Source organism: Polyodon spathula, chromosome 11 (assembly GCF_017654505.1).
Source record: "Polyodon spathula isolate WHYD16114869_AA chromosome 11, ASM1765450v1, whole genome shotgun sequence".
In the NCBI taxonomy this organism is placed as follows: domain Eukaryota; kingdom Metazoa; phylum Chordata; class Actinopteri; order Acipenseriformes; family Polyodontidae; genus Polyodon; species Polyodon spathula.
In genome coordinates this window covers 17,058,527-17,070,336 of record NC_054544.1, presented here as the reverse complement: position 1 = coordinate 17,070,336, position 11,810 = coordinate 17,058,527, and the positions used below count along the sequence as shown (strand labels likewise).

Sequence of the window (11,810 nt, the reverse complement as noted above, 5' to 3'; positions counted from 1 at the left end):
TGTGGACTGTGAGCTTCAGCAAACTCTCTGATTTTCTGTAACCTTTTCCCCTTCTGGGAGTAGGTAGAATTTCATGGTTTTTTTCATGTGTGTGAGTGGCCTTTTATTACAGCATACATAATGTTCACGTGAATGGGCTCATATACATTTGTACTGCCTGTGTGTGTGACTAGCCATATCTACATTACTTATATAATCTAAACAGCACTTTTTTAAATGCCATACTCTGGGGGTAGAAAGTAAATTGCTAAAGCAACCAACTTCATTGCAAGTATCACAGCTCAGCATTTATAAAGTACAGTTTGACCAACTGCTTTACACTATTACAAAAAGAGGGCAAACTAAGGTTCTCTGCCAAAACAGCAGGCCTAAAGCATACAAACTTGAATCAATAACATATCGTGACTCAAATACCAGAGCGCAAAAACTTGATGGGTGAACTCAGATGGGTGAAGGTACTGAACTTTTCAGACTTTGTGCAGTAGCCATATGCCCTTCAACTACAACAGAATGGTTTTTGCAGAGCACTTTACAGCAGATATTAATCATGGTTTTCATTCATTCAGATCACTTTTGCAGATGGCACCTTGTATAGAGATACATAGTTACAACATCTTCAGACAAAGATTTGTTTAGCAAACAGCTTCAGCTCCTCCAAGTAAAACAGAACACTGCATGTTGGGTTATTCCCAGGAATACCCATGCTGATTATGTAAAAAAAAAAAAAAAAAAAAAAAAACAACAACGATATGATCTTACCCAAAGTAAGGTTTTAACAAAGTCCACCAAAATCTATTACTTTCATTTGTAGACTACTTGAAACATACCGTGAAAGCAGTGCACTTTTATCCAGCAGGCAGAATACACTGGATCAATGATTACAACTGTGGTGCATTTTTATATCTATGCATGCTTAGGCATTGCCAACGCTAGCACTACAGTGAATTTGCAGTGGTAATGCTATGAAGTCAAAGGAATCTTTTTGTATTGTGGGACCGGAAATAGGAAGACAGTATCATCTGTTGTCTGTGATGATATTTGTCAGCATTAACGTTTTGATTTATTTTGCTTATTTTTGTTAAGAGTGGGCGGTGTAAACATGATACTCAGCACCTGTGTAAAGCAGCTTAGGGGATGCACACAATTTCCAGATCCCATTAACACAAGGGAAATAAGTATATCTTGCAGGAAATGGATGAATCGGGATCCTAGGGTGTAGGAAAGGAATAAGGAATAAGGCCTAACTTTGAGCACAGTAGAACCATATTTCTGTGGTATAAATGGAATATACCACTCATCACTGTGCTAAATATGTATGTGTGCTCAATATGTTTGCCAACTCATTACTTGAGTTTCTCATCTTTGGAAAAAGTCTGCCCATGCCTCTTGTGGATCTCAGAGTTCCCATTAAATAAGCATAATGGAAATTCCTGCATTTTTAGCAGCGAAATGATTAGTAGGTTGTGACCCCCTGGGAGTGTTGCTATTGCAGAGCCCAGCATGGCCAGACTGGCGCGCTCAGTTCCATGGCAAGGTTTCGGTGCAGCACAGTCCCAGAGGCCCCACTGAGAGCAGGCGTGCAGAAAGCTTGTCTTTGTTAATTACTGTCTCTCTCCCCTGTCCGAGATGCCTCACAGCCTGACCATTATTACTTAGGGCTGAAATCAGTACGTGTCTCTGAGGAGGTTGTAAATTATAGTGAAATCCCACTGGCCATGCACTTGGAACAAGGCACACCATATACCAGAGCACAAACACTGTGTAAGAAAAGAGGAAAAAATAAGAGGAGGCAAAAACAGTAACCTCTGGGTTCCCAACGGACATGTCTATAACTGGAGTAGCAGTACAGCTGTGTTTCTCCAATTTATACTCTCTTACTTACCAAAAGTTGCCAGTACTGAGATAAATTGCTTAGTTGAAAACTTTATAGAATATCTTGTCATCACTACCTAATTTACTTCTGTTTGTCTAGTTTTGTGGGGGGGGGGGGTTATGTTATCATTTATAAAATTTAAATAAAAAAAAGAGAATTATAGATAATTGCAGACTGATATATACAGTAGTGTGGACATTTATAAGAACATCCGTTAGATCTGTAGTTTTGATTTGTTGTGCATATGAAATCAAACCACTGTAACTGAACATCTTGGACAATTGTCAAAATAGGCAAACTAGTGATTGTACCTTATTTAATTGATGACTTTATAGACCAGATTAATTTAAAACAGTAAGTGAAAAGCTTACACATAGCCACAAATGGTAAAATGCATGGTAACACTTTTTAGAAGTTGCTCGATGCCTAATTAAAGCACAAAGTGGTTTAACAATTTCACATGTGTGCCTACTGTTTCTATATCACTGATTACTGACCGAAAATTGAAATTCTCACCCCCTGAGGGTTTCATGCAGGTAGGTATATAAAGGCTATAAATGACAAATCTTGAGGTATTCTAATATATTTGCATGTTAGAGAGGCAATAAAATGTTACAAATAACTAGATATGTTTACTAGCTGGTCACATTTATAAAACTGTTAATCTATCCACTAATAGGAATAGAAGTTTAGTTAAACCTGTTGTGACAAAACTGTCCTCTTCGGCGTTTGCTGCAGATACACAGTATAGAGACATAGGTGATGGATTAAAAAGGAAGTTACTACTCAGCATGGGTTTAATATTCCAAGGCCTTTGATCCCCGGGTGGCTAAACGGTTTACATTGCTGTTGCCAGGTAACCACCAATCACTCTCCTTTGAAAGACTGAGCCAGAAGCTATACTTGGCAGCTGCCTGTAGTATTCTACCTTGTGATTCTTGCCGTGGCGATACATCATCCAGTCCTCTCCATTGGTGCTGACTTCCAGCTTGAAAGTGGTGATGTGGTAGCTCTTGTTGGTCTCCTTGGAGATGGCTCCCTGGGTTGCGATTCCTGTTAGCACCTTCAGGAAGAGCAGGTCCACCTGTGGGTTTTAGATGGGAAAAGATGATTATAGATACGTGCAGCCTTCTCCTGATGCCATTTTGTCCATTCGTAGGCAGTTCAGAGTTACCATGCTGGTTTCAACCCACCTACCGCAAAGGGTAAAACCTACTGAATCCAGCAAGAGGTACAAGGTTTGGATATATTCACATAGCAATATCATGCATTACATATGAGTATTAACATGTCATAATTTTGTGCTTTTTTAAATAGTTGAGTTGAACTAATGCTTTAAAAATTCTAAAGATAATAACAGCCTCCAAGTGCATATTAAAAATAGATAACACTATGTAACACAATAGTGTTATTGATTTAGAAGATTTAGAAGTGAGTAGTTTTTCGAGATTTACAATTATACTACAGTATAATCGTAAATCTCGAAAAACTACTCACTTCTAAATCTTTTGTAGTCATTTTTGTATTACTTTAGTATAAATACATGTTCATTTGGATTCATATGTTGCTTTTTTCTGACTTTATGTGAACGAAAAGACACACATTTGCCCGTTTTCCCATTGGAAATAGTGATATTTTGAAATATCACTGCCCTGGTTCACAAAAGCAAAGTTTGTGGTGAATAATAGCCATTTTCTATACTTTTGCGGCATAAGCAATTAGGAAATAACACTTACTACCCAGGAACAAAAAAATAAATAAAATAAAATGTTACACGGTGTAATCTGACTGAAATCAATGCGCTTAAAAAAAAGGAAAACTGTTTTTCACATGTCAATAAATTTAAATAAATAACTATCAGTCAGATCCAACCTTTTGATGCCCTCCCATCTTGCCAATGAGAAAAAAATCTCACTGACACAAAAATCAATAGGGAAGAGGAATGGTTCCCTTGAAAGAAACCTCATCAATCATGAGGCTGTTATGATAAAAATTGCTGTCCAATATCAAGCCATTCCATTGGGCAGCAAAAAAACCAACTTTGTGCTCCCCAGTGACACCAAGGTTCATTGTACAGCCACAGTACTAAATTGTGCTATGAATAATGAATAGACAGCTCAAGAAGATCCACCACCCCTTAGTAAAAAAAAACATATTTAAATTAAACACTTACAAATTCTTAAACTGTATGCCTAAGCAGCAACAGCAATCAGGGCCCTCAGACTCACACCCTCATGAGTGACAAACCCACCTCAGCCTCAAAGTCTGCCTGTGTCACACATTTACTGTATAATAAGCTGTCTCCTACTACATTTCGAAAGTAAGGCTAACTATCGCCCTCATTAGGCATACACATGTCACACAAATCCCGTTGAGGAGTCTGAGGTTGGAAGATCTGTGCTTTGCATTTCTGGCATTTGCAGCAGTTTTGATGAGGTTTACAGTGACTTCTTCCTAGGTGCTAACACAAGACAGCAGCTGAATGTAAGCAATGCACCACCAACAGCCCCCCCCCCCCCCCCCCCCCCCCCCCCCCCCACACACACACACACACACACACACACATGCACCCCCTGAGATCCAGATCACACTGGATTGATGGTAATGTCTTTCGCTCCCATGTTAGCCAGGATTTGCAAGCAGACTAAGTTGGCCTTAGTCACGTCAACTGTCACCTAGCAATAAACCTGTACATCCTTTTGCCTTGTCAATGAGTAAATTGACTAACCCAAGACACTGCAGGCTAAATTATCAAAGCCATGCACTCCACATTGTCATTAGTGCATTTTTTGTCTGAAAAAACAATATCATTTGCATTTGTAAAACAAATAATGAACAATTTTAGACTAATCACAAGCCCCTAATTTAAATATCCAAGTTGTTTATTTCTTGGTTGGTAACTTTGCTGGGTGCGTTTCTACTATGTGAAAAAATCTTGCTAATGACAATTTCGAGTAAATAGTTTGGAGAATCTAATGCCACATCTTAGGGTGACTTTTTCTATCCAGTGGATGAGTCTCCTGTCTCTTAGAAGTATTCTAAAACACAAGTTCAAAAACTGTCCTGTAATTGGAGAGAGACAGATGTACCTGAATGTATTCCTTGTTGCTGTCCTCACCAGGGGTCCAGCCGTTGTCATGGTTGTTGAGTCTGCCTTGTCGTGGTGACCAGCGGCCATCGTAAAAAGAACTGGAGGCACTGATCTGCTCATCAGTGATTTTTCCAGACTCCATGCCGAAAGCACTGCTACAGTGGAAAGCTGCAATTGGAGGAAAACTATGTTGTATCCCATGTTTGTTGGAATATCAGTGAGCATGAAATAATTTCCAGCATGTGCAAAAATCCTAAAAATCTACAAGACTATTACTTATCCTAGCCCACAAATGTAAATGATTAACTAATACTTTGTGGTTTGTATGGTATAAAGTTGTCTGGTACATACTTTACAATTACTGCACAATTGGTAAAACCACAAGGGCTTACCCATTAGTAAAGAAGAAAATGTTGTACTCTATATGTATACAGCTCAATAACAAGACCTTTTGCCCTATTCGTGGGAAAGGGCAGAGTGAAAATCGTTAGTCTCATTACATTTGGCTGCTTTATCTTTGCTTGGCTGGAAGCTTGTCTGAGTGGCTGTATAAAAGCATGTCGTCAATAAAGCTTTTCCAAGTACGAGTATCTGATGAATGGGTGGCTTTAATACCAACTAGGATCTATGAAGGGTCTGGGTAAGGGTGCATAAGCAGGTCCCTGTTCTCAGCTGTAACCGTAGGACTGTGAAGCCCCCTTGTTGCGTTTCAGAGGTAAGGTGTACTCACTTTCAGTGGTCTCCTTGGGTGTCATGATGTACTGCGCGGAGAAGCCATCCTTTGCAACTGCCATGTCGGTGTGGAAGGAGAGCGACACGATGCCGGTAGACGACTGGATCTCTGGGGGCACCTTGGTCCCACAATACCGTCCAATCAGGGGTCCAACTGGTAACACAAACAAGTGGAGAAAGTATTCCAGTGAAAATGATATATGAAGACATGCCATCTTCTGAGTCTGTAATCACTTGACCAAACTGGACCCCTGATAAATGTCACTTCCTATGGATTCTTGAGCATTATTAACCAGTAAGGTGGAGTATTTAATGTGCTGTTTGCAGACTAGGATACATCCCATCGTTATTTACACCCCTATTTTTACACTGTTGTGTTAAAAGTTAAGGTGGCTGCTATGTCATTCTTAACTGAATATTATTCCCACGTGCATTTAGAAGTCAGGCAGTATATGAAATATAAGTAGTGTTAATCTGTATCACCAGTGTAAAAATAGCTGTAATAAAATAAGGCTAAATAACATTACAGTACTGCAGTGGTGTCTGGCATTCAACCCCGGTACAGTACAGTATGAAGTGTACAGAAATAGAGACCATGGTCTCTTTGTTATTGCACAATACTAAAGAAAGGAAGGAGTTTAGTTATTTCTTTATTCATTATTCCCCTTAACTGGAGACAACACTTGACAATTCACACAAATTAAAGTTTGAACATGGGTAATGATTTCATATGCATTAGTGCGGACGGTATTAATAACCTACGATTCATTCATTTAAATGTAATAAGCAGTCATAACTGATTTTGTGCAATTCATTTGAATTGTTTCAGAGTGCTCCTGGCTGCATTTTATGCTGCCTATAGCCATTGTTAATGGTAGCCCTTACCCTGGGGCAGTCCATCCCAGACCTCCAACCAGTCATATTTACAGTCTCCTTCTCCAGAAAGTAAGGGGTCATTTTCAAGGTCGAAGGTCAAGAATGTTAAGGTGACTTCCATCCTGGGTGGGACTGTGATAATAAAGATGCAGTCCAGGTTGTGGGGGTATTTGTCAGGATATTCAGGAGATTCAATCATGCCACTGAGACTGGTGAAGTTTCTTGAGCAGTAGTCCGAACCTATAATAATAGTAATAATAATAATTTAATTCATTCATTTTATAATAATAATAATAATACATTTTAACTTTATTGACAATAATATAATAAAGGATCATCACATTTTTTTGTTTCTTTTCCTCCATTTAATACTCCACATGAAGTAACACCACAGTCCTTAGAAGGGTCATGGATACTGACAGTTGAAGAGCTGATACTATGTATTGGATTAACTGTTCTAAATCGCTAACTGCACTGGGCTGCTATTATCAAAACTATTATCCTTATCACAATAGTATAAAGTGGAGAAAGCCTATGAGTGTAAACGGTCTGCTTGGCAAACGGCGGATGGGAGTGCAGTAAAGTTTTTTAAAGTTCCCTGCTCACCCACAACCCTGAGGAATCTAAGATGGCACCCTTTAGTATTAGTTCTCTATAACAAGGCAAAGATAAGACTCTTTCCATTGGCTGGTTCTTCGGCGACAGATACTAAGAGACATCGGGCGAGGTAGAGCTACTACAGCCCAGGCTAACCTTCCTCAGCTGTAGGAGATCATGCATGGACTGCCTGCAAACAGGGATTCACAAGAATTACAGGTGATAAAATAACTAATATCTTGTAATCTGAGGCTCTAACTGTTAAATAACTGTGATACTATTTATATACTGTTACACAAACACAGACTGTAGTGCTGCTGGTCTTTGGACTTGAACGATGAACTTCAGAAATTAAAAAACAGTTCACCTCTATTTTATAAAAAAGGGAGGGATGTTCCTCTTGTCTGGGGGTTTGCCATTAACATTTAAGACATTTGAGATATTTAAGTTATTGAGAAGCTCTGTTGTTTATCTGACAGGCAATTGTAGCATTTTACACCAGTGACCCTGAAAACAGCATGCCAGACTGCCATTGTGTAATGGGTATTCTCAAGTGAATTAACTGCGGTGGCTCTCTGTAGGGTCGAATGTCCCCTAGAGCCAGCACTATTCATACAATAAGTGCTTGAACACAGCTCCAAGAAGAGAAAACAATGAAAGGGAATGACCCCAACTTACTAGCAGTGCAGACCCTGCAGAGTAAATGGCAGACATCTTCATTTCTGTGTTTCACTGGGATTTGCATGACATGAAAGGTTTCCTAGGAGGGATCAACACTTTTTTCCCCCCATCAACAATTCTCAGAGCTCTCAGCTTGAATGTCTAATATAATTAACTGCAGCTTTACATAAAAATCAAGGCACTACTGTCCTTTCCTTTCATAGTCCAAATGGTTCAGCAAGTACCTGTTTGCATTCTATGCTACCGAGTTTGAGATTTTGTTAAAATTAATTAGGTGCAATGCATTAACTGAATGTAAAAATGTCATGACTGAACTTCTGGTAACAAGGATACAGAGGGGAGTGTGTACCCTGGAAAATAACTAGATTAATTTGTCATGTCATTCCTATAAACTGCGGGTCTTATAACTCGCAGTTAAAACAACAAGAAGAGAACAGCACATATATGTTTTATTCATATTTTAATAGCTGTGTTGAGACCATTTTCAATATTTATTTTAGCTTTCAGTCTATTTAATGCACTTAAAACCAGATGCGGTTTCTTAAAACTGCCAATTGCCAAAGTGGAATATTCTTTAAACTGGAAAAAAAAAACAACAACCCGGCAACAGCAGACTCCTGAACAATGACATTTGTGGCAACATTCCCCTCCTAAATATTCACAGAATGTGTGGTAATAAGAAAAACATACCTCCGCTCTCCCAAAACCGAGGCACACAAATACCATTCCTGTTCAACTGCTAATGTCTAACATGTGGCGGACAAATCTGAATCAGAAACAAGGAAGAGCTGGGGTGGCATTGCAAGGGTGTGGTTTTATTGGGAGGATGGAGGAAGAAGCCAAAGTGCTTTAAGGTGGCAGTTAAAATAATGGGCAGTAAATACTTTGATGGCTCGCAAAGTTATATGCCAATATACTTACAGTGGAAACACGCCCTAGAGCTGGTGGAAAGAACCCTTTACAGATTTAAGTTTTTTTACAGAGACCAATAGAGATGCATCAACACATGTAACAGGATGTACTCTCAGAAACAGCTCTGAAGCACAAAGTATTAGAAACTATTAGGGTTAAAATGTAGCCATACTCAATCTTTAGGCCTGGTGACAGCTGGTGACACCGCAGAGATGCATTCACTGAAGGGAAGGGAGGGGGGGTGACTTGGAACTTCTACCTTCTACTTGAACTTAATATCTCCAAAAACAGAGTGGCTTAAAGATGGACAAGATAACAGTGTAAGGGTTGTAAGATCAGAGGCGGGGAACCTTTTAATTGCTCTGTCCCAAAGAAGGGTCAAACAGGGAAGTTTACTGCCTTGTGCTGAGACATTTTCATATAATACCACACTGACCAGAGAGGCAAAAAGTTTAGTTATTGGCAGGTCCTAGAGGTCAGAACTGAAGTTTGTAGCATTTGTTGTGCCCGTGTCACCATCACCCATTCAACCAAAAGGAGCAGCAGACAAGATCCCTTTTGATTCAGTGGCCTTGTAATTCATTTGTACTTAAAAAATAAATAAATAAAAAAAGCTATTGAAGACAAATTGAAGGGAGAAGTAGTGACGACATTTCCACAGAAATCCAAGCAAGACATTAAGACACCTAAAAATGACTTCCTGTCATACGGGAAAGGAAGGATTTGATTCAGCGTTTAATCCAGCTACTACGAAAGAGGGCAGGCACGGCTCTCTTCTGTGTATTTATTTAAATGCTATCAATGAAATGAATCGGCAGTGCCTTCCACAACAGTGGTTTGGGCTGGATGAACACAGGCTTTAACACTATTATAAATAAACAATTTCTGGCATCCTTTGCTCCCTCAGCCCGCAATCAGTGGTTAAAAATATTTGGCATAGTACTAACATCTTAAACAAACAGCACTGGGAAAAAAAGTTCTTATTCCATAAATATTGCAAACTACTGTAGGATGCTTACGCTCCCCTCACACTGCCCTTTCTTATTGCGTCACAGCAGACGAACAACTTCCTATTATTGCCATGGCAACTCCATTCATATCCCCATCCCCATCATTACTTGTTTATGAAAAAATAATTACTTCAAAGACTGAAAGTGCTGTTTTGAATATACTTCTATCATACTTGCAAAACAGTTTGAAAAATGTAACTGGACTGCTGTGGTTTGGGGAAATTCTATATTGGTATGAATAGATTTTTGGCACTTATATATCAATTTGCTGCCCGATACTAAATGTATTTAACCCTTTGCTTGTTGCTATGTTCTAATAGACTGACCTGTTTTATAGATCTCGTAGCGCAAGGAGAAGCCTGCCCCCTGGTGGGCATAGTCAGAGGCAAATTTAATGTAGAGCACTGGTCCAGAGGAGATGATGGCAGGGGGCGCTATGTTGTTGCAGTGTTTCCCCAGCAAGTCTGCGGATTCATTTTCACCATCTCGTATTTCAATGTAGTCGTACCTGGGAAGAAAGAATAACCCAACTAACAAGACAGGCAAAGAATGGTACAGAACTTCTACATCTGTTTTTAAAAAAGTAATGTTTGGTATTTGAAGGATAGGGTATTTCAGGATAATTCAGTCCTTCTAGCCCTGAAAAAGCCACGGCTACCACAGACGTGCTGAATATATCACCCTGGTTTCAGTGTGAAGTGATCCCATCTATTCTTTAAGTGGTGTACAGTTTTAAGTGAAATAATTATGAGGGTCTTAGGAGCAAACACTTATAGGGATCCTGAACACTATGCTTCAGTAACCATGATGGCAAAGTTCATAAAGGCTGAGCATCGAGCACTATAGAAAGATCAGTGATATATGGGTGTTGGTGTGGAGTGGTTTAACTATATTGATCTAAACTGTAATTGCTCTTCTAAATAAAGGATGCAAAGAATGTCTCATCTAAATAAGGAAGTACAGATGCTTATAGCTGTTGCCTCTACTCTCTCTGCATTGTTCATAGTGTCCTGAAGGTATTCAACAGGCTTCAGCATGTGGTGGCTATGGAAGTCCGAATGAATCCAATCCTTAAAAACCAGACACAGGCAGATATCTGTTAAAATAATGGGGTACTTTTAGTACAGGAGCACTAAGCTGTGGACTAGGAGACAGGGAGCAGAGGAGCAGATGGCTTTTTATACATAAAAGGGTCTGGTTGGGAATGCATAATGTTACAGGAGCTTTTATTTTAAGGTCAACAAAAGAAGATGGGAGGTTTAAAATAACACTCTCTACCAACTAACGTAACGTAGAGTAGTAGACCAAACTCTGGGCAATGTCTTTTCAATGGAAATACATTTATTTTGGATACTACCTATGTAATTGTCATTATGGATTAGTGGTTAGTGTAGGTGTCTCCAGCCTGGAAAGCCATGGGTTTCATGACAGTAAGTCAAAAATGACATCCCTGCGCTAGGCTGTTTCTAACAGACATATAGCACTTTACAAGAAGAACAAAAAACAATTGCCTTGGGGACCAAAGTTGACACCTTTATTCCCTTCAGAGATGGGAAGCCTGGAGTAAAAGCCCACAGAATGTCTAGCAACACAGGAAAAGACATACATGTAGAATGCTATGTTTCAAAACTGTCCTTTTCAATGGATTCTACATTTTTGGTTTGTTTACTAATAAATGGTTATTTTCTTTTTTTTTTTTTGCCCCACAAAGCTGGTAAATATATCCCACGTTGGGTAGAATTTTAGAGGTGGGGGAAGCTGCGTCGTGACACTGTTTGCATCTCTAAACTAACTCTGGGGTAAAGTTCCTACTTAAATCTTCAGATATGTGTAAACAGAACAGCAGTCCTACAGGTTGTAAAACACACTGAGGATCAGTGTCTCTCTGACACTTCAAATGACGTGGAAGCACCCTGCTGTTAATTGCTTTAAACAAGTGTTGTGTTTTAAAAAACAGGATTTTCACACCTGCACATTCCCTATGAACAGCAGGCCCTGTAAACCAAACCGCCCTGAGAATGTTTGTTTACAACAGCAT

At 39.3% G+C, this 11,810-nt stretch overlaps 1 protein-coding gene across 4 annotated transcripts in view; it reads right to left on the bottom strand.

Annotated features, from left to right (window-relative positions):
* Window positions 1-11,810, bottom strand: part of LOC121322850 (neuropilin-2-like) — a 141,929-nt gene that overhangs the window by 29,540 nt on the left and 100,579 nt on the right. For all 4 annotated transcript variants that reach the window (XM_041263273.1, XM_041263271.1, XM_041263274.1 and 1 more), the window contains 5 exons: window positions 10,099-10,280; window positions 6,582-6,812; window positions 5,695-5,850; window positions 4,963-5,132; window positions 2,802-2,957 (listed from right to left, as the gene is read on the bottom strand). In XM_041263273.1, coding sequence (XP_041119207.1) covers window positions 2,802-2,957; window positions 4,963-5,132; window positions 5,695-5,850; window positions 6,582-6,812; window positions 10,099-10,280 — 895 coding nt within the window. The remainder of the gene's footprint in view (window positions 1-2,801; window positions 2,958-4,962; window positions 5,133-5,694; window positions 5,851-6,581; window positions 6,813-10,098; window positions 10,281-11,810) is intronic.